Source organism: Sciurus carolinensis, chromosome 4 (genome assembly GCF_902686445.1).
Source record: "Sciurus carolinensis chromosome 4, mSciCar1.2, whole genome shotgun sequence".
NCBI classification, from domain to species: Eukaryota; Metazoa; Chordata; class Mammalia; order Rodentia; family Sciuridae; genus Sciurus; species Sciurus carolinensis.
Window position 1 is genome coordinate 166,218,765 of NC_062216.1, and position 21,278 is coordinate 166,240,042.

The 21,278-nt window shown below is 61.2% G+C and overlaps 1 protein-coding gene across 1 annotated transcript; it reads left to right on the forward strand.

The window, feature by feature from the left end:
- Positions 1 to 5,090: 5,090 nt before the first annotated feature.
- Csf2rb (colony stimulating factor 2 receptor subunit beta) lies at positions 5,091 to 20,414 on the forward strand. The gene is made up of 13 exons (XM_047549811.1): positions 5,091 to 5,133; positions 5,712 to 5,835; positions 9,199 to 9,389; positions 11,868 to 12,025; positions 12,099 to 12,267; positions 12,733 to 12,868; positions 12,972 to 13,129; positions 14,532 to 14,671; positions 15,328 to 15,490; positions 16,423 to 16,513; positions 16,638 to 16,695; positions 16,910 to 17,013; positions 17,605 to 20,414. The coding sequence occupies exons 1-13, from the start codon at positions 5,091 to 5,093 to the stop codon at positions 18,731 to 18,733; spliced, it is 2,664 nt and encodes an 887-aa protein (XP_047405767.1). The 3' UTR covers positions 18,734 to 20,414.
- The last annotated feature ends 864 nt before the right edge of the window (positions 20,415 to 21,278 follow it).

A 21,278-nucleotide genomic window follows, 5' to 3' on the forward strand; every position in this document is an offset into this window, starting at 1 on the left:
ATTTTTATATTCATTTAGAGACAGGGTCTGGCTAAGTGCTGAGGCTGACTTTGAACTCTCGATCCTCCTGCCTCAGCCTCCCCGGCTATTGGGATTACACACGTGCACCATGGTGCCCAGCTTACTTTTAACTATATTTTATTTAATTTACCTTATTTTAGTTTTGCCTTTTAGATATTTGATCCACCTGGAATTTGGAGGGATGGGTCATATGTACAGTGATAATCTAACTTTTTTAAAAACCTGCCGTCTAGTTATCTGAAAGCTGTAGTTAGGGTGTAGCCCCTCTGCTCCTCGATGCCACCGTGGAACTCCCCAAAACCCTCCCCGTGCGTGCTTCTTCCCTTCTTTCCCGTCCTCCCGTTACAGCCTTTATTATGTTTCTGGCAAACGGAGCAGGTCTCCCATCTCTGGTGCGTTATGAATTAGAATGAGCTGATCGAGCCGGTTACAAATCCCTGGAAGCTTCATTTGGATGGCGCTGAATTTAGGGATCGCGGGGCGGGAGGGACTCGGGGCGGTGGGCGAGTGGGTACCTCCGCGGGCACGTTTTCCAGGAGGACACCAGCGTTCCCCTCCGACGTGGCCTGAGGTTTCTGGCACGTTCCGGAGCACGGAGTTCCCTCCAGCTTTCCGTTGGGTGAGTCTCGCTTTCTCGTGTGATGGGGACCAGCCTGCGCCTCGCCAGGGACGGCGGGCGTCTGTCCAGAAGGACGTCTCCTCGGGGCGTCTCCTCTTTTGCGTCTCCTGTGTCCACTTCTCTGGGTCTCACTGGGGTCTCCTTCCCTTGGGACTGTCCCACTTGGCCACCCGACACCCTTCCTTGAAACACCTCTGTGACAGGGTCCCGCGAAGTTGCTTTTGTCTCGAGTGAATTTGTGTTTTGCTTCTTTATTTCAGTTTTTATTCCAAAAATTTCTTCCTAATTGAGGAATTCTGATGTGCCTGCTCATTTTGAGTAAGGCGTTGAGGGTTCCTCTTTCCTTCTTCCACCTCTTCTCTTCCATTCTCTTGTCCCTATGTAAACCCCTTAATTTTAGTAACTTTTTATTTTTTATTTTATTTGTCCATTTATTTATTTGAGACAGGTCTCCATTTTCTGGGCTCAGGCAACCTCCCCTCTCCGCCTTCCGAGTCGCTGGGGCTACAGGTGTGCACCCTCAAACCTGGCTTATACTCGACATTCCTTTTTTTGTCCTTTTTTTGGGGGCTACTGGGATTGAACTCAGGGGCATTTGACCTCCACGTTACATTCCCGGCCCTATTTTTGTATTTTATTTGGAGACAGGGTCTGACTGAGTTGCTTAGTGCTTTGCCATTGCTGAGGTTGGCCTTGACTCTTGATCCTCCTGCCTCAGCCTCCCAAGTTGCTGAATTATAGCCTGCGCCACTCTGCCCGGCAATACTTAACCTTTTTTTTTTTTTTTTTTTTTTTTTGTGTGTGTGTGTGTGTGTGTGTGTGTGGTTCTGGGGAATACTTAACATTCTTAACAGCTGAATTGAATTTAAATTTTCTACCAACTTTTGGGCTTAATTAGCACATGTGTGCTCTTCCAACACAAGACAAGGTCCTTACCAAGTTTTCAGTTCCCCTCTGCCCCCACCTCACAGCCAACTCCCACGCCAGTCCTCTGAGTTTTAGCTCAATATCATTTTCCTGTTTTGGCTTCTTTTTACTTTATGCCATAACGATTCTTCTTCCTTTAAGTCTTGGCGATTTCTTTTCTCCAGTACTGCATATGATCTTTCTCTCTTGAAATTTATCTTTCCAGAAATATATCCTAGGTTAATTTTTTTAAAGAAAAGATCTGAAACTTTCTTTACCTTTGTGACCAAAAATTTTTGTTGCCCTTGAATGTCAAAAAAAAAAACCCAAAAACCAAAAACAAAAAAAACAACCAAAACCAAACAAACAAACAAACAAAAAAAACTTTGCTTCTCGTGATTCTTGGTTATCCATCTTTTTCCTGGGAGTTTTCAAGACCACACTCTCGCCAACCTGACCTTTGTCCCATTGAAAGTAACCTGCTTGTTCACTTCCCTCTGGAAGTTTTTGCAGGATTGCCCTTTTATTTGGGGAAGATGGAAAAGTTCAATCTGCATGTAACTGGGTATGGCTGTGTTAGAGAGGAATCTTGGGATTGGGCCTGATCTCTCTTCTATTACAATCCCCATTGCAGTAGCCTCTCTCCCTTAAATAAAGTCTTCCTTGTCTTAGAAACAAAGTCGTCTTGTTCTTCCCTTAGCAGACTGTTGTCTCTTAAAGACCTGAGAACATTTGCTACTACCTCTGATGGGTTGAATGTGGAAAATTCCCAAGCAACAGTGGCTCAACAACATAGAAATTTATTTCCCCTACATAAAAGATGTCCAGGGGTTCGTCATCTCAGGCTGGTACAGTTGCTCTGAAGCAACAAGAGAAATCCAAGCGCCTCTCTTTCTCTCGCACGGTCCTTGCATATGGCTTCCATCCTCAAGGTAACCTTATAGTCCAGATGGCTGCTGGGGTTCCGGCCATCACTTCTGAATCACGGGCTTGGAGGAAGGAGGAAAGGCAGAGGGGCAACAATGGACTCCTTCCCACCTGGGTCCTTTAAGCAGTCATTTCTGGAAGACACCCATAAAGCTTCTACTCACATTTCCCTGGACATGATTTTAACCTGACCATGCCTTCTGGCAGGAAAGGATAAGAAATATAACTTTTCATTGTGTACAGCAAGAGCCCAGCTTGGGTTTTTGTTACCAGGAGAACGGGGGCAGCCAGGCAGCTGGTGCTTCTCCCCATGTGTGCCTATCCTCTCTGCCTCTGCTTCTGGAGGTTGGGATTCTTGGATCCTTTTCCAGGTCTCAATCTGTCTCTAAAACTTTCCACCCACCTCCTGTCTGCTGCTTTCTCATGAAACATCTTCCTCGGCAAGGCGATCATTTGTGGAGCTTGCTCTGTGATTTGGCTGGTTATTGATCTTTAAATCCCGTCTTCACAATCTAGGAACTCTGGGTTCTATTTTTTGCACACAAGTCTGTGTTTTTAAATAGCTCTGATGTCTCCCATCCCTGAGGATGCTGATTTCCAGGCTTCAAAGTTTTCCTTTCTTTCGGCCCTGACTGTTAGGTCTGTAGAAATGTCCGTCAAGCCAGGCTAGGTCCCAGAGGACCCGTCTGACCCTGGCGATCGGGAACCACAACCATTCTTGATGTTGCGGCTAAGACGCAAAGTCCTGAGCCAGCCTGCTGTGGGCTTCAGCGCCAGCCTGTGTCCCGTACCAGCTGGTGATCCCAGGACACTTCTGAACGCCCCTACGTGGCTTCCCTCATTTGCAAAGTGAGACTCCTTACCTGTAGCCCACACAGGTGCATTAACATCTGTGAACAGTGCCTGGCGAATGGTAGGCATTAAAAAATTGCCAGGGACTCAGGTGAATTCTCTGGGCATGGGTGAATATTCTCTTTGCATTATTTAATGGGGTCTGTACATTTTACTCTTTCACAGTGGAAGATAGCACCCTGTTTTCTATCATTTTGGTTGCTATGGTCTGTATGTTTGTATTCCCCAAATCTCATATGTTGGAATTTGGGAGGTGGAGCCCCTGAAAGGGATAAGTGTCCGATAGGAGTGGCCCCAGAGAGTTCCCGGCTCTTTCTGCCACATGGGATTACAGAGGAGAGTCCACGGGAAGCAGCCCTCACGAGAGACCAATCTGCCAGCACTTCAGTCATGGACTTCGGCTTCCGGAAAAAGAGAAATAAACATCTGCCGTTTATCAACTGCGTCGTCTCTGGGATTTTGTTACAGCCACGGGTGCAGACATTCATTTGTGCTTTTTTTGCCTTGCTTTAGGATTCTGTTCATTTTATAAAACACAGAAGACTTGCTTTGATGTCCTTTTATCTGTCAGTCTTTGTCTCTCCGATTTCTTTGATTGTTTTTAAGTTTAAATAGGTCAAAGGATCATGTCTATGGTTTGGAATTTAATATGATTTGACTTTTTACATTTGAAGTCTTGGTTGACCCGTGTGGGGAATGGGGTGAGAAGGTTTTGACGGGTTATTCCATCATCCTAACATTTGAAAACCAGAATATTCTATCACTTCATACTGTTTACATCTTCTTTTATCATAGAGGAAAATGGAGTAAAATACGGTTTAACCCTATTGTGTCCCCTGGCAGGTAGGTGGGCAGGTGGACAGAGAGTCGGCCAGGCAGGCAGGGGGCAGGCCCAGCGTGTGGCATGTGCGTCCTGAGGGAGGCGTGGGAGCCTTGCAGAGAAGGGAGCCCCCGACTCTGCTCTGCTCTGGGTACTTCCCAGGGCCTGGGAGCTCATGAAATGAGGAAATCCCCAGCCTCTTCGGGGAAAGGAGAACTGGGGCAGACGGCATTGTGGGAGAAATGCCGGTAACGGAGCAGAGGCGGGGAGCGCCAGGCCCGAGGCAGCTGGCACCTGGGGTGACACGGTGCAGCCAGCGCCGACTCCCCAGAGCAGCGCGGGCAGAAGGCCAGGGGAGCTGGGTCCAGTCAGAGCCCAGGCCTCCCTCTCGGGGCTCTCAAATCGGGGGCCACTGCACCCTGTGCCCCGGACTGTCTGTCTCAGAGGCGTTGAGCTCATCTCCATCATGGTGGCCCCAGGACCCTGAGCTTCCAGGGAAGGGCCTGTCTCGGGTGCTTCACTGGGGCCGGGTTCTCCCCCGGGAGAGGGACAGTGCCCTGGGCAGCTCCCAGCAGCTATATCTTTCCGCAGGCCCAGAGGACCAGAGTCTTGGAGAGCGATCACAGGAGCAGTGACATGGGTCAGGCCCAGCGCCTGGAAGAACAGGAACACAGACTTCGGCAGCAATGAGGACCCCGCCCCCAGCCAGGGCTGCCCTGGACGGCCACCTGCAGGTCCACAGCTGACTGGGGAATGGCGCTGAGCTGGGGGCTGCTCCTCCTGGCCCTGCTGGCCCTGTGGGGGCCCTGGGGTCGCAGGGGCAGAAGGTGAGTCCGAGGGCTCCTCCCCTCCCCCTCCCCTCCCCCTCCCTGCTGGGCACTGAGGGGGCCGCTCCCTCTGGAGCCCCCACACTCCCAGAACCACAGCTCCTCCCCAGCCCCCCTCATGGCTTCCGTTGCTCCTCCCTGGACCCCTCCCCTGGCCCCTGGCCCTGTCCACCCTCTGGCTTCCTGGAGAACCTGGCGGAGGCTCGGTCACTGCTCTGCCCAGGTTCCTCAGCCTGGCACTCGAGGCCCTGCCTCCAGGCTGGTCCAGGCCCCTCTGGCCTCCCTCCCCACTGACCCTCTGCTCCTCTGGCGGCATCAGGGTCCCACCTCCAGGCCCCGGGGTCCCTCCTGCTTCAGCCCCCGGGGAACTTGGCTTGCGGGTGACCCCAGGAACCTCGTTGCCTTTCCACTCTCAGCCTGGTGGCTGTGGGCAGGTGGGGCCCGTGGTCCTGCCTCTCCTCCGTGGTGCCCGTGGGGTCAGGGCAGGACCTGCGTGTGAGGCAGGACACTGTCCTGAGGGCCTGGAGCAGCACAGAGCAGGGGCCCCGAGTGGCCGGCAGTCAGCCCACCTGTGTTTCTGTCAGGAGGGGAGAGTCCCCACCCGCAGGGCCCCTGGCCCACCCAAGCCCAGGCCCCCACGGGGATCTAGGACCCCTCCCCGGGACTGCACATCCCGAGGAGCTGGGCGGTGACCAGGGACACGGGAGGGGACAGAGTGACCCCTCCGCTCTGCCCTCAGAAACCATCCCGCTGCAGACGCTGCGCTGCTACAACGACTACACCAGCCACATCGCCTGCGGGTGGGCGGCCGTCCGAGCCGCCCAGGGGCTCCTCAACCTGACCCTGCACCGCAGCGTGAACGGGTGAGCCACCGGCGCCGGGCGGAGGCAGGGCAGCCGCGTCTCCTCCCTGGAGTGGAGGGGGCAGGTGGGGTCAGCGTGGGTTGGACCAGACAGGACAAGGGAGGAGGATGGCCTGCTGGCCTCTGATGTCAGGGGCCCGGGGACGGACGGGCCTCCACACCAAGGTGGTGGTGGAGGTGGCGGTGACCTCGCCTGGGCAGACTTTCCCCACGTGGCCTGTCCATCCTCCCCGGAGCTGGACGGGGCAAGGACACCAGGCCCAGTTCCCAGAGGGGGAGATGGAGCCCAGGGCGGGGCCGCCAGACACAGGGAGGGCCGAGGGACAGGTGGCAGCACAGAGGCAGTGTCCGCTGCCCGTGGGGCTCCTCACCCTCCAGCCCCACCACCTCCCCACGAGGGGTGGCCACCTCCTGTCCCATGGCCTCTGTGCGCAGGCCGCCTGGGAGGTGGCTGGCCTCACTCTGGCCTTGGGGCTCTGAATCAGCTGCAAGTGGAACAGGGAAACGGCCCCGGCCTCTCTGCACCCGCCTCCCTCAGAGCTCTCTCCAGGGCCTCAGTCCTCCCTGTGCTGTTCCCCTGTCCCCTGTGCCGCCCCTTCCCCTGGTGACCGCTTCCCCTGCCTGAGACAGCAGGAGCCTGGGCGGGGAGCCCCTCCCCTCCCCCACCTGCCGCTCCCTGGACCTGGCTGGTCAGGGCCCCCGGCCCCCCGGGGAATCATGTCTCAGCCACTGTCTGAGCCTGAGGCTGGACCCTCAGGTCTCGCTGCTCAAGGACGTGGCTGCCACCACGGTCCCCACCCTCCCCTGTGTCCCCAAGGGTGCCCCCAGGTCATTCCCATCACCTGGCAAGTGAGGCCCAATGCCCGGTCCCAGACTCAACAGTGACTGCAGCCCGGGGGCAGCTCCTGGGGTTGCGTCCCCAAGCCCCAGCCCTCCCCTGCTGTCCCTCTCCGTGACTCTCCTCTAAAGTCATCAGGTCTCACAGTACATGATGTCAGGTCTTTCCCCCGTGAACTCCCTCCCAGGATTCTGCTGTCCCTACTGCCACCTGTCAGTCAGCAATACCTCCCGCAGCTTGGGGAGGTCTTGGCCTGCTCCCTGTCTGACCATGGGAGGCACTTGTCTCCGATGACCTTGGTGTCCTTGTGGCTCCTCTTGCTCCTGACTCGGTGCCATGTCCCCCAGTCCCTGTCATGTCCCCGCCAGCCCCTGTTGATGGCTTCTCTGCTTCCTTTTTTATCTCAATGGAAAGGGCGAGTTGGGTGGGTTTGGTGCTGGACCTCCTCTGTTATCCAGAGCCGATCTTCAGAGATCTGGTCTCGGGCCAGGGCCTCCAGCTTAGATGGAAATCTCCAGCTGGGCCTCCCCTAACGGCTGGGCCTCGTGCCTCTCCATGCGTCACTTGGAATAGGTGTCTCTGACTCCAGATGTCCCCGTTCACTTAGGGCCTCTGCCCAAAGGCGCTCCGTCTCCTCTTCCCCTCCCTGTGCCTGAGCCGGTACCCATGGGGGCTCAGGCAGAGTGAGAGTTAGGTTTGGCTGAAGTCTCCCATCTCCGCTCCTTCCCTGCTCAGCACCCGACACAGGCTGTCAAATCTGTCTTCAAACAGACCATGCTGATCCCTCCTCCCTGGTCCAAACCACTTCCTATCCCAGGGGTGGCCCAGAAGCAACTGGATGGCCCCAACCCGCCCCGTCCACAGCCAGCACCCGAGGACCCCTGGTGGCCTAGTCCATGGGCCACACCTTCCGTGACTGTCACTCCAAACCTTTGCCCCTAACTCACCGTGAAATCCAAATACTCTGACTGACCAGACCCAGGTCTGTTCTGCTCACGGTTCACAAGCTAATCCTCGGGGGTTAGTTGGGGTGAGGTAAAAGAATGATCTGGAAAGCCAGGCAACCCAGGAGGTGGCAGGCTACCCAAGAGAGATCATCTCCACCTCTGGTGGCAAGCTGAGCTCACGCAGGGGGCGGGAGCAGCTCAGTGCCTGAGGCGGGGCGGGGGCATCAATCCCAGGCTGTGGTGCCCTCCTGACTCACATGCGTCACCTGGAGGGCGCCAGATGTACTGAGCTCTGTAATCCAGAGGCCAGATACCGATCAGTGAGTTTATGACTTGGATCTTTGAAGTTTCTCTTCCCAGGAAAAGTTAGATGTGCAGTTTAAGGTAGAGATCAGAGGAGGAGCAGACGCAGCCTTTGCTGGAGAAGAGGTTTAAGACTTTGGTAGCTTTGATCCGAGGCGCCATTTGCAGCCAAGCTAGTGGGAGACTCGTGGTCTGTGGACTGGCCTGCGAGTTCCATAATTAGTGACTTTTAAAGTCCACTAAAAGCCAGCGAAGCCAGGGGCTCCTGTAGGTCAGCCCTCGGTTACTCTCAGATTGCTCTTATGCCACTCCTTACAGATGGTCCGTCCCTATGGGTCCTATCTGGTCACTTAGATCTCTTGTGAGCACTGAGCAGTCGGGTCCCCACCAGACACCAGCCGCAGGCCACTGCCCCGCGCTCTGTGAGACACCAGGGTGCAGCGCAGCTGGCCACGGGCCCCTCCCATCGCCTGGAGCCCCCTCTCCTGGGACTTGGGCGCTCTCCTGGCCACCTCCTTAGGAGGCTCCGCCCACAGGTCACCTGTTCAGCGAGGCCTCTCTGTCCCCTTCTTCTTCAAACCGCACGCCACCCCCACAGCTCCCAGACCCCTTGTTCCCTGTGGTGCTGTCCTCATGAAGTTGTCCCCACTTCCTCTGTTATCAGGGGTCCAGCCTGTGTCTCTGCCCCCAGGCAGCCCGGGGGCGGGCAGGACGTGGGGAGTTCACGGACGGCCCCCGACCAGGACAAAGCTGCACGTGGCGGGCACTCAGTGACACCGGATGAGTGGAGGATTCCTTCTTCTCTTTTTTAATTTGTTCCGTTTAGACACACAGGACAGGAGGAGGTGTTTAGACGTGTCACACACACGGAGTCTGGCTCCCCATTCCCGTGGTGCTGCATGGGGTGGACCACACTGGTCCTGATCCACCTGCGAACAAGGAACCTCACGCCGCGCCCTTCTCTTCCTGTTCCCAACCTCCTCCCTTCTTTGCCCTTTCTCCAAAACAAGGGACTGCCATCTTCCCTCCCCGTCCCGCCTTATTGTGAGGCAGCTTCCGCAAACCAGAGAAAGCCTTCGGCCTTTGGGTTTTGGGGTGGGCCTACTTCACTCAGCAGGATCGCCTCCAGCTCCGTCCATTTACCAGCACATGCCATACATTCATTCGACTTTATGGGGGAGAAATACTCCATCGTGTAGAGACGCCACATTTTCTTATGCTTTCGATAAATGGATGCTTCTAGTTCTCTTTAGCGGACGCTGTCCTCTCCTGACAGGGACCCGCCGCAGCCAGTGTCCTGTGGCCTCAGTGAGGACACGCCCTCGCCAGCCTGCCCGGCTGCCCCATGTGTGCACAGAAGCTGCCGCATCGCGTACCAGGACTTCGTCATCGCAGACGAGGACTACTACTTCTTCCAGGCAGACCGGCCTCTGGCCGTCCAGCTGTCGGTGCTGCTGACCCAGCACGGTGAGGAGCTGGGGCCTGGCCAGGGCGGGTCCCGTCTACCCAGGAGCACCAGGGTGGCTGGGTGACAGGAGGGGCTGGGCGAGAGTCTCAGTGCTGTACCCTGTCCTGGGTGGGCATGGGACGTGGCGTCCTCACAGTGCTGGCCTCTGAGCGGCCTCTGGGTGGTGCCATGACAGCACCCTGGACCTGCCAGGCTCTGACTGCCAGCCCAAGGCCTCCCTCCAGCAGAGCCCTTCCCAGGAGGCACAGGGAAGCTCTCACGGACAGGAGCCGCCATCTTTGCTGCCTCCTCTCGTCTCTGTGACAGCCCTGGCTGTGGATCAGGCCCTTGAGGCCCAGGAGTGCAGAGTCACCACTGAGCAGACGCGGCCGTGACAGGCCCACTCTCCCGTGGGCTTCCCACGCTCAGGCAAGGGGTGGTCTGCTCACGCCCTCGCCGGGGCCCCAGGGCCGCGCGGTGGGGCTGTGCAGCTCCCGAGGCCGCCTGGTTGGGTGCAGACGCTCATCGGGAGCTGGGGTTGACCTGCTGTGTACGAGAGGGAAACGCGGTGGCCCTTCAGACTCACGGACTCAGGGAGGTCAGGGCCGAGGAGGCCGCACATGGGCCGGTGCGGCTCAGTGGTGGGGCGCCGGCCTAGCCGCAGGGGCCTGGTCCATTCCCAGGCCTGGGGAAGAGGGGAGGGGGCTTTGAGGAAGGTTAGGGGACCGTCCAGCCAGTGCACGCAGGACTTGTGGGGAGGCTGTGTCCCTGCTCACCTCCGCGAGAGCAGGGCCAGGGAGGGCTGACCTTCGGCCTTTGACTTCCATGCAGCTGAGGCGGGAGGGAGGGGCTGTGCCCGCCGCTGCCCAGCATGGGGAGCTGCACTGAGCTTGGGCCCCAGCAGGTGGCCTTCCTGCCCCCGACCCAGGGCCTCCCTGCTGCTCCACAGCTTGGAGGGAGCCCGCTCTGTCCCTGCCCCGGCCACAGGCCATGCAGCTGCGTCCTGGAAGGGGCAGGTCAGGCCACTGGGAATTCCTCTGAAGGGTGTTTGCAATGCGGGCTTGGGGACAGGGGGTCTGGACCCCAGGGGAGCTCGGCACTGCCGCTGAAGCACTTCCCGTGTGAGGCCACCTGGAGGGGACATGCACCATGAGGGGCAGGGGCCAGGGCTGAGGGAGCAGATGACTTCCCAGGGGAAGGAGGCCTGGCAGGGTGGGAGGGATGGAGCCAGGGCGGGAAGAGCCCCTGGCAGTGGTGACCACCTGGGCAGGACAGGAGGCTCAGAAGGGCACAGTGCTGGAGAAGTTGGTCCTTGAGTCTGAGGAGCGTCAAGCTGTCGAGATCAGGCACGGAGGGCAGAGGTCTCCGTGTCCTGCGCAGGACTGGGGAGGCCCCCTCTAGCCACTATGGGAGGCTGGCATGAGGATGCTGGAGGCAGGCGTGTGCAGGGTGGATGAGAGGCCAGGAGGCAGGGAGGCTGACCTGCATGTTGTGGCCAGAGCAGCCTGGACGTGTGGTCTCTGTGGTGTACAGACGGGGACAAGAATGCGGGAAGGCGCAGGCACAGGACGCGGGCGCTTCATCTTCTGCTTGTTCTTTCTGTGGCACCCGCGGGAACCAGGGGGCGAGAGCAGGCCAGTGGCAGCCGCGCCCGAGGGAGCTCAGGCCTGGACTCGGGAAGGCCTCTGGGGAGATGGGCCCTGGCAGCAGGGAGGGAGAGTGGCTCTGGCCTCCTGAGGGCCGGCGCGCAGGGCGTCGCTCCCAGCCTGAAGTGCACTGGCTCTGACCAGGGAGGCCGGGAGGCGCGGGCACTGATGGCATCTGGCCTCTGAGGCTACCCTGCAGACCTGGGCAGTCACCTCCTCCGTCACTTTCTCCACCTGTGGAAGGAGCAGGTGGAGGAGAGTCGCTGAAGTCCGTGACCAGGGTGGTGCCCGGTCCCCAGGCAGCCTCGCTGGCTGTGCCAGTGGAGCTCGGGGCTGAGGCTCCCACGCCCTGTCAGCCTCAGGGGCGGGAGTGCGGCATCCATTACTGATGCCTGTGCTGGCCTCGGGTGGGGACAGGGTGGTTTCTGTGCTGGGCACCTGCCACCCTGGGTTATGACTCCTCCAAGGCTCCAGCTGGGACTGGCTCTAACACGCCATGTCCCACGGCCACCACGGGACACTCACCTGCCTGAAGTGGCTGTGCTTGGAAGTCGTCTCCCAGCATGAGCCACAGAAACGGGGGCCCCAGGAGCCCCGGCACCTCGACGGCCTCCGGTGGACTAGCCCAGGGGCCCTGCACACCTGCTGGGCTGGAGACTGGTCCCTGTGCACAGAGACCTGCCCCGGGGTCCCTGCTCACACCTGGGTCCCCGTGTTTGTGCACATGAGGGGCCTCTCAGCCTGGGCTCCTGCTCATGGTCACCCTGCTGCCGGGGCAGCTCTGGGCTGGCACCCAGGCACCCAGGCAGGTCCCGTGCGGCCCTCACGTGCCCTCTGCTTCCTCCCCTGCAGTCCAGCCGCCCCCACCCAAGGACCTGCAGATCAGCAAGGCCAGGGACCATTTCCTGCTGACCTGGAGTGTGGCCCTTGGGGACGCCCAGACACCCTGGCTGGCGCAGGGGGACCTGGAGTTCGAGGTGGTCTACAGGCGGCTCAGCGACTCCTGGGAGGTAGGATGGGGCCAGCTGGGCCCTGTCCTGGGGAGACGGGGCGGCCCTTCCTGCAGCGCCCTCTGTCCCTCAGGATGCCACCAGCCTCCGCTGCAGCTCCTCCCAGGCCGTCTTGGAGGCCGAGCGCCTGGTGCCCGGCAGCACCTACGCGGCCCGGGTGCGCACGCGGCTGGCCCCCGGCTCCCGCCTCTCGGGCCGGCCCAGCCAGTGGAGCCCCGACATTCTCTGGGACTCGCCGCCAGGTACGGGGCCCGGGTAGCAGGCGTCCCTCTGGGGCGGGGCCTCCCAGGCCGAAGGGGTCTAGGCGTCCACTCCGTGGCCTTGCAGGCACTGGGGTGGGTGTCCTGAGCCTGGGGCAGTCCCGTCTGCGGGCGCTCTCTGCCTGGCCGTCCTGGGCCCTGCAGCTATGTCCTGTGAGCTCTCTGGTCACCAGACACTGTCCTCACGGCTGTGTGTGAATGAGCAGCAACGGGCAGGGCTGGTCTCGGCTGCTGTGTCCAGTTCCCCACGAGGAGCTTGCAGACGTCCTTGCCTTGGGCGAGGCGTGGACCTCCCGGCTCCTCGGGTGCTGTGGGCGCCTGGCTGGCAGGTGCTGGCCGAGGGTGAAGCCCAGGCTGCTGCCCAAACCTGGGACCTGCCCATGCTGAGCCCCTGCTGCCCCAGAGCGCTGGACGGGGCCGGCAGTGACCCAGGACCTTCCCTGCCAGGGGACGAGGCCCAGCCCCGCAACCTGCAGTGCTCCTTCGACGGGGCCCACGCGCTGAGCTGCTCCTGGGAGCTGCGGGCGCCCGTGGCCAGCTCCCTCTCCTTCGGCCTCTTCTACAGGGCCGGGCCCCAGGCGCGGTGAGTGCCGCCCGCCCTCCCGCTCTCAGCCGCCCGGCCAGGCCTCCTCCTGTGCCGGGTCTCAGCTCTCCCTGGTCCCTGTGTCCCCCCGTCCCTGCCCCAGGGAGGAGGAGTGCTCCCCGGTGCTGAAGGAGGTGCTCAGCAGCCTGGACACCCGGCTCCGCTGCCGGATCCCGGTGCCCGACCCCGCGGCCAGCGGGCTGTACGTCGTCTCTGTCCACCCGCGCAGGGAGGGGCGGCTCATCAAGAGCTCGGAGCACAGTGAGTGGCCCGCGTCGTGGGCGCCTGGCTCTGCGCTCGTCCTTCCCGTGGACACCCCCATTCTCTTGGCCCATCCAGTGTGTCCCCTGGAGGGAATGCTGTCCAGTGACCAGAAGGGACCTGCTCTTAAACCAGGCCCCTGGTCATCCCCGTGTCCTCTCCAGCCTTGCAGCTGTCCCAGCCCCTGGGACTTTCCAGACCCTTTGGCTCCTGGCTCTCTTGGTTCCCAGCTGTCCTCCGGCTCCTCTTGTTTTCTACCCGCGACCTGTGACTTCCTTGTCAACTGTGGGTTGGAGCGTCACAGTCAGACTGAGGACTGGAGGGTGGATGTCACTCCTCCCTGCAGGGCACCAGGGTTCCCCATGCAGGGTCCCTTCCCCACGATGGCACGTCCTCCACCCCGGGGAGTGAACCCAGGGCACTTTACCACAGAGCCGCGTCCCAGCCCTTCCTGTTCTTGGACACAGGGTGACCCTACGTTGCTCAGGGTCTCCACTTGCTTTCTTGGAGTGGCCCCTGCTAAAGGGTTTCCCATGGGTCAAGTGCACGTGGAGTGACACGTGGCACATAGGACAACTCATCCCTCGGGGACACTTGTGCTGTTTTCGTAAAAGCCCCACCATCATCAGCAGGTTATGAACGTTCTCTGTTTTCCTTCTTTCTGATTGATAAGCTGAAGCTCAGAGTGAACGAGTGACTTACTTAAAGTTGCACAGCTAGCGAGATGTCAGTCGAGGTTGAAACGCAGGGCTTCTGAGTCCACCCCTCGTGTCCGCCTTCTGTCCTTGGCATTTTCCAAGTTGAGGTCTACTGCCCACAGGGGAGGAGCTGTCCCAAAGGGGCTTCGCCTTTCTGCTTAGCCACATGTGGTTGGAGACAGTGTCCCCTAGATGTCACTGAAGGCCCTTTGCAGCGGATGCACGCAGGCTTTTCAGGGCGAGGGCTTTTGAGCGGCTCATGGCTTCAGACATACGCTACCCTCTGGGGTGTCGAAGGACAGTAGCCCAGAATGGAGCAGGTCTCAGAGGCTCTGGGGCAGTGTGGGGACTGGCTGGGCCAAGGCTGCGGAGTCACATGTCGGGAGCCACGTTGCTGAGCCGCCTGTCCGGGGACTTCCTTCACTGTGCCGAGTGACCCTGGGTGCTGGGGACATGGCGCACGTCTAGCCTGGAGCTGAGCAGCTGGCTGGTCTTCACGTCACGCGTGAGGAGGAAGCAGGTCGCCGGCCTCCACCCCAGGAGCCAGTCTCCCAGGGAGGCAGCGACGCAGACAGGCGCAAAGGCCCCAGCGGCTGGGCCTGGGGTCCTGGCTGGGGAGACAGCAGGGTGGCCATCCTGACTCACGGGAAACGTGGTGCTGGAGTGGCCGGGTCACGGACACCCTGAAGTCCTCCCTCCCGCAGTCCAGATGAAGAACCCGACCCTGCAAGTGACCAAGGACGGGGACAGCTACAGCCTGCGCTGGCAGGTGGAGAAGATGTACTACACGCACATCGAGCACACCTTCCAGGTCCAGCACAGGAGGGACACCGAGCCCTGGGAGGTGAGCGCAGCAGCGGGAGGGAGCCCCCAAGCAGCCCCAGGGCACCAGGCAGAGGCCACCACCGGGACGCGGGGCCGGGACCCGGTGGCCAGCAGGTCCTGGTCCTGTCCCTTGGGAAGGAGCTGAGGCTGAGTGAGGTGGTGGGTCCCGAAAGAGCCAGCCTGGAATGCAGGGGCTGAGCCCCTCAGGGCAGGGCTGACACCTGGGATGCGGGTTCTGGAAAGTCCTGGGCCGAGCTTCAGGGGAGCCCTGCCTGTGCAGACCCCGCAGCTCCTGAGCCCAAGCAGAGCCCGCAGGGCCTCCCCAGAGCTCTAAGCAGGGAACGGGGAGGCTGAGGCCAGGAGGGGCTCGGGTGGAGGCAGCAGAAGGTTCCAGACTGGGGGCTCCTGCCTCAGGGCCTGGAGCCTGGTCCACTGCACTGAGTTCCTAGAACAGCCACAGGGAGCCCCTGGCAGGCAGAGTCCCCAGATGAGGACTGACCAGCAGGTCCCAGGCCCGGGCCTCGGTGTCCCCGGGAGCTGAGAGCAGGGCTCCCGGCCCACGGGCAGTGCTGTGCTTCAGGGTCCCTGTGGGCACCAGGCGGTGGCGGGGCTGCAGGTGGTGACGTGGGACGGGAGGGAGGGAGGGAGGCCAGGGCTCAGCCACCTGCCCCCCAGGACAGCAAGACGGTGACCCTACGGAGCGCCCACAGCATGGCCCTGCCGGCCCTGGAGCCCTCCACCAAGTACTGGGCCAGGGTGAGGGTCAGGCCCACCCCCGGCGTCTACAACGGGATCTGGAGCGAGTGGAGCCAGGAGCAGTCCTGGACCACTGACTGGGGTAAGTCCGGGCCCACCTGCCCTCCTGGGTCAGCCCACGGGGCAGAGGACACAGGAGGTGTGGGAACAGAGAAGCAAGGCCCCAGACCCCCACTACACAGCCTCTGTTCCCCTAACGTGTCTGTCACTGGAAGGGACACCTGCTGTGCACAGGCACCTCAGGTGAGGACTTGAGAAAGTAGAGGAGAGTCGGTCTCACGATCACTCCTCCTTCACATAAGGGCTTCTGCCTCTAGTAATACACCCCTGCTGATGTGAGCCTTTTTGACAACCTCTGCCCAGCGGTGGTCAGCCTTGGCTTCCTGTTACCATGGCAGTGAAGACACCAGGAGCTCTAGACTGGGGCCTGGACTGGAAGGCTCCACACCTGATCCTTTCATTTGTCCCTGGCCATTTCCCATAGTGGTCACCTGGGCACACGTACAGTATGAGACCAGCCCAGGGGCGTCCCCAGCAGATGGAGGAGGTGTGCAGGAAGCCCTGCCAGGCAGCTTGTGGAGGGAGGAGCCCAGGGAGAGAAAGAGAGGGGCCCGGCTGTGAGGGGCTCAACTGCCTGACAGGAAGTGCAGGGCTCCAGGGCCTTTGCACCTGCTGCCCCTCGACCAGCTCCCCGCTCCCTCCACACCTCTCAAGTTCTCATGGTGCCTGGACGTCAATGTGCAGGCCGCCTCCTACAGGAAGCCGCCATGATGGCCTGGGCTGCAGCCAGCCAGAGCCCTGGCCACAGCACCTGGTCTTGGCCAGGCTTGAGACCCCAGGTCCTCCCTGACCCCTGAGCACGGGGGGGGGGCTCAGCCAGGTCCCCCGGGGTGTCTGTCCCCACCCCGCCTGGGCCGGGAGCTTCCGCAGCCTGACAGGCAGGGTCCCGGGGTCCCTGGCCCTGCCCCGGGCCGGCAGCCCTTCCCTCCCGTCCTGAGTGTCCGCTGCCGGCAGTGCTGACCACGTGGGTGCTGGCGCTGGTCCTGGTCATCGTCACCCTGCTCTTGCTGCTGGCGCTCCGCTTCTGTGGCGTCTACGGGTACAGGTGAGCCCTCCAGGGCGCGGCCAGGCCCCGGGCTCCCCACCCTCCCTGCCTCGGCCTCCCATTCCTGGGCACGGAGCCCCGGCCTGCGGTCTCTGCAACTGTCCCTCCCTGGTGCCTGCTGCAGGCTCAGCAGGCAGTGGCAGGAGGAGATCCCCAGCCCTGGCAAGAGCCGCCTGTTCCAGGTAGGTCGCGGGGAGGGCTCCTCGGCCGCCCTGTCCACGGCCTGTCCTTCCCTCCCTCCCCTTCCCGGGGGTCCCGGTGGGGTGCGGGTGGGCCTGGCCGCAGGAACCGTCCCTGGGCGCCTGCAGGAGCCGCAGCCCCGGCCCGGAGCCTGTCCTCCGCCTGTCCCCACCTCCCCGGCCCCCGCGCCACAGGCACGAGTGTCCTCTCTTGCAGAACGGGAGCGCGGGCCTCTGGCTCCCAGGCCGCCTGCAGGCTGCCCCCCACTGGAGCCCCCCTCCCCAGGGACCCTGGGACAGCCTCTTCCCTGAGCTGGAGAGGTGAGTGAGGGGCTCCGTGGGGCTCTGGGCCTCTGGGGAGCAGGCAGGCACTGCACGGTGTGCTGGGTGTCTCAGGAGGTGTCCCTGGCTGACCTCGAGGAGCTCCACAGGGTCAGGGGACTCCAGCAGAGGCACCCAGGTGGACGTCAGGAAGGACTTCCCTTCTGCCAGGCTAGGGAGGCTGGGCAGAGGCAGGAACAGGAGCACATGACCTCTCCCTGTCCCCCGTCCAGGGAGGTGACACCCTGCAGAGGCCTCACGGGGTGACTGAAGGACATTAGCCACAGGGCCTCAGCCCTTGGTGGCTGCTCATTGGTCAGGCAGAGTTGGTGGCCCAGTCCTGGGAGCTGTGGAGGAGCGGGCAGGGGCGGCACGGCCGGTGTCGGTGGGCTGCAGGGCAGGAGCCACCGCCTCCTCTGTGGACAACCTGGAACTAAGTACCAAGGATCGAGCATGGGATCCTTGGGGACAGCACGTCGGTGTCCAGGTCCCTTGCCAGGGCCTGCTCCCTCTTGTGGGCAGTGGAAGGTGTGAGGTCCGCCCAGCCTCGCCCGCTCGCGGGTGGTCTCCATCTGCCTCTGTCCCCCGCAGCGCGCCCTCTGCCGACTTTGGAGACTGCGAGGTGTCACCTCTCACCACAGAGGACGCTCACACTGTCTGCAGTCCACCCTCCGGGCCCAGCACCACCCCAGCTGCCTCGGGCCCGCACCCCGGGCCGCCCCCCAGCCCCCCGCCGGGACCACCAGCCCCCTCGGGCAGGCCTGCCAACCGGCTGCCCAGCTTCGACTTCAATGGCCCCTACCTGGGGCCGCCCCTCAGCGGCTCCCTGCCTGACCTCCTGGGCCAGCCGGCGCCTCCCCAGAGCCACAAGCCAGCACCGGCAGGCTCCCTGGAGTACCTGTGCCTGCCCCCTGGGGGACAGGTGCAGCTGGTCCCCCTGGCTCAGGTGACAGGGCAGGACCAGGCTGTGGATGTGGGGCGTCAGCCCAGCCCGGTGGCCGAGGGGAGCCCCTCCCTGGAGTCCAGGGGAGGCCCCGCCCCTCCCACACCCGGGCTGAGGGTGGGTGCGCGGGACCCGGAGCCCAGCCCGGCCCCTCTGCCCGTGAGCTCCGGAGACCCCGAGGTCCCCGGCGTGGCCTCTGCCTATGTCACCACAGCAGACCTGGCTCTCGCCCTGCCCTCGGGGACCCCATCTGCCTCCCCTGCTCCCCCTCTGGGCCTCCCCTTAGTGCACAACCCGGGCCTCTGTCTTGGGCCGCCAGGTGGGCCCCCTGGAACCCCAGACCCCGGGAAACCAGGGTTCGAGGGCTATGTGGAGCTCCCTGCAACCGTGGGCCAGTGTCCCAGGTCCCCCCTGGGCAGTCCTGCCTCTCCTGTGTCCAGCACCCACATCCCGAGCCCAGGGGAGCCCCGGGAGGAAGTGGCCCTGCCGTCCCCACCTGCCGAGGGGCTCCTTGTCCTGCAGCAGGTGGGTGACTATTGCTTTCTTCCTGGCCTCGGGCCTGGGCCTGTCTCACCCCAGAGCAAGCCCTCCTCTCCGGGACCCTGTCCTGAGCTCGGGGTCCTAGATGAGGTTCATCCAGCCAAGAAGGCCCCGTGGCCGCCCAAGCCGCAGGTGCCAGCCATCCAGTTCTTCAAGTCCCTGAAGCGTCAGGACCACCTCCCTGGGACGCCAGGTGGCCCGGGGCGGTGCGCCGAGGCCCTGCAGACCTCTTCCTGAGCCCTGCCCCGCTCCAGCCGCCCCTGCCCAGCCCGGAGGCTCCCCTGCTGAGCGAGGGTCCTGGAGAGCCCGCGTCCTCTGTCCCGCCGTCCCCCCTCTCTCCCTCTCTCTCGTGCAGTTTTCTTTCTAATTAGCTGAGTTTGGGTCCCGGGTATTCAAGCTTTCCACACGTGTCCACTCTCCCTCTCTTCCATTTTTTAAAAACCAGATTTTCTTCCTTTTTTTTTTTTCTTATACATCGTCCTCCTCTTTCATTGATTCGGTATTGGAGCGAGGCTGGGGTCCCGGGACCTCTTCTGAGTGTGGCCTGTCTAACGTGCCTAAGGACCTGTCAGCCGCCTGTCCCCGCAGACACCGACGCACAGGGCCTGCTGGTAGCCCATGTGGAGCGGGCAGGAGGCTCCAGGTTGGGGGTCAGACCTCGATGGGCACAAGGACTGGGGTCCTCACGGCAGCCGCAGGTAGTTCCCCACCCATCCCAACTGTCCCTCAGAACAATGGCGTGGGGGGGGCATGCAGGGCTCCTGGGGAGCCCCGCTGGTCCTCGCAGAGATTCCAGGGGACGGGCCTCGTGAGACCAGCAGCCCTTGCCACATAGGGAACCCGGGAATCTGGATGAGGCCGGGTGGGGGCCACAGTGAGAGGCAGGTGGGGGGGAGAGGAGGGACTCCGCAGCCCACATTGTCCACTGTACAGAAGCTGGGGACACTGCTCCCTGGGGTCCACGGGGGCTGATCAAAGGGCAGCCATGCTCCAGGGTGTCCAGCCTGGACGGGCCCGCTGCCCTCCCTCCAGTGAGACTCTGGTGCCGCTGTCCACAGCCGAGCGGCAGCGCTGGGGCACATCTGGGCTGGCCCGGGATTGCCTCTCTGATCTACAAAGTCATGGCATTACCTGGTCTGGTTGGCATTACCCGAGGGTCCCTGGGCCCGCCCAGGCCTTCCTACGTGTCCCCTGCGCTGCTGCTTCCCGCTGGGCTAAGCCGGTCGGTTTTGTTGGGGGGTCTTCTGCTCCTCTGATCCCATATGGCCTTTCATCCAAAGTCCACGTGACTCCCCGGGTCGGGTGTTTGCCCTAAAACTGCACGGGGGCCGCGGGGTGCGCTCCGCCTGTGCTCCCAGCCGGGGGCCACCAACCGCTCCTCCTTTGGTGCCAGGTTGACAGAGGCCGTGTGGTGCAGAGGTGCCTTTGCTCTGCTTTCATGTCTTCTCCGAGTTTTGTGTTTCAAGTGTTTCATGTCAAAGATTTATTATTTTGGAACCCATCAATGTGAGCCAGGTGTCTTTTGCCGTTTGAATTGCCCATTTGGTCCATGGGTCTGAAACGCCACCTTTACGAGGAGGAAAGTTCTGGAATGGACTCTGTGGCCTCCTCCTCTCCAAGTTACCCACGGTCCTGATGGCCCTGGTTTTGTGACCGGTCTTGTGGGGGGCGGGGGTGGGGGCTCTCGTCTTTTGTCTGTCAATCCCCCTTCATTAAAGCTGTGTTTGTGGTTGAAGAGAATCATAAACAACTTCATCATCCAATCCCAAACTGCGTGTGGGTACCTTGCAGAGCAGAGCCGTCTTTGGAAAAGGAATGAGCTGGACCTTGGTGTATCAGGAAGAAGTCCAGAATGTTGATCCCCCAATGTCTGGGCATTGTCAAGGGGTGGACATTGCAATAAAATATTTATAATATAAAGTGAAACCGAGGCTAACCCTGTGTGTACGCGTTGGGTGGGGAGGGGCATCCCAGGAGGGGGACTCTTAAGACAGAAGGCCCCTGGTCTCTGGGCCCTGCTGTGAGCGCAGCGTCAGTTTGAGTGAGTGCCGGGTTCTGTGTGGGGCGGGCACCTGCAGAGATCGGTGGAGAGAGGAGCAGGTGGGCCTCTGCGGATATCCGGGAGGGAGGGAGGAACACACCTGGAAATGATCGCCTGTTGATGTCAACCCAAATTTCCCTGGGCGTCCTGTGTTGGATCACTAGTCAGGAGAATGCAGAACTAAGCAAGAGACTGGGCTACTCCTAAAAATGGCCGAGAAGGTTGAGAGCTTGTTCCGGACACCCTGACTCAAGCGATTCATGGGACCAACTCATTCAATCTTCATGACCCTCTGGTGGAGACACTGACCTTATCCTGACTGTTCTGGTAGGCAGAAACTAAGGCACAGAGAGGTTGCCCAACTTTCCACCAGTTAACCAGCTGTTCAGAAGCAGAGGCAGGATTCAAACCTGGCCCTGAGGCTCAGAGCCTGCCCTTGAAAGGGAGGCCTTTCCTCTACAGATCCACACGTGGATGGGGGATGATCCAGGGTCCTGTAAAGTTTTCCTGCTGCCTCGTGTCTCCACATTCCCAGAAGCCACCAGCCTCCTAGAGGCCAGCAGCTGGAGAGTCTGGAGGGACACTGGACACCTCTGGGAATGTGGACTCATGGGTGCAGGGGTGACATATGGGGCTTTGAGGCAACCCGTGTTGAAAGCTCAGGCTGGGAAGCCCCAGCTGACTTGGGGCCGAAGATGGCAGAGAAAGGCTTAGTAGCCATGGTCAATAAAGAGTCTCCAC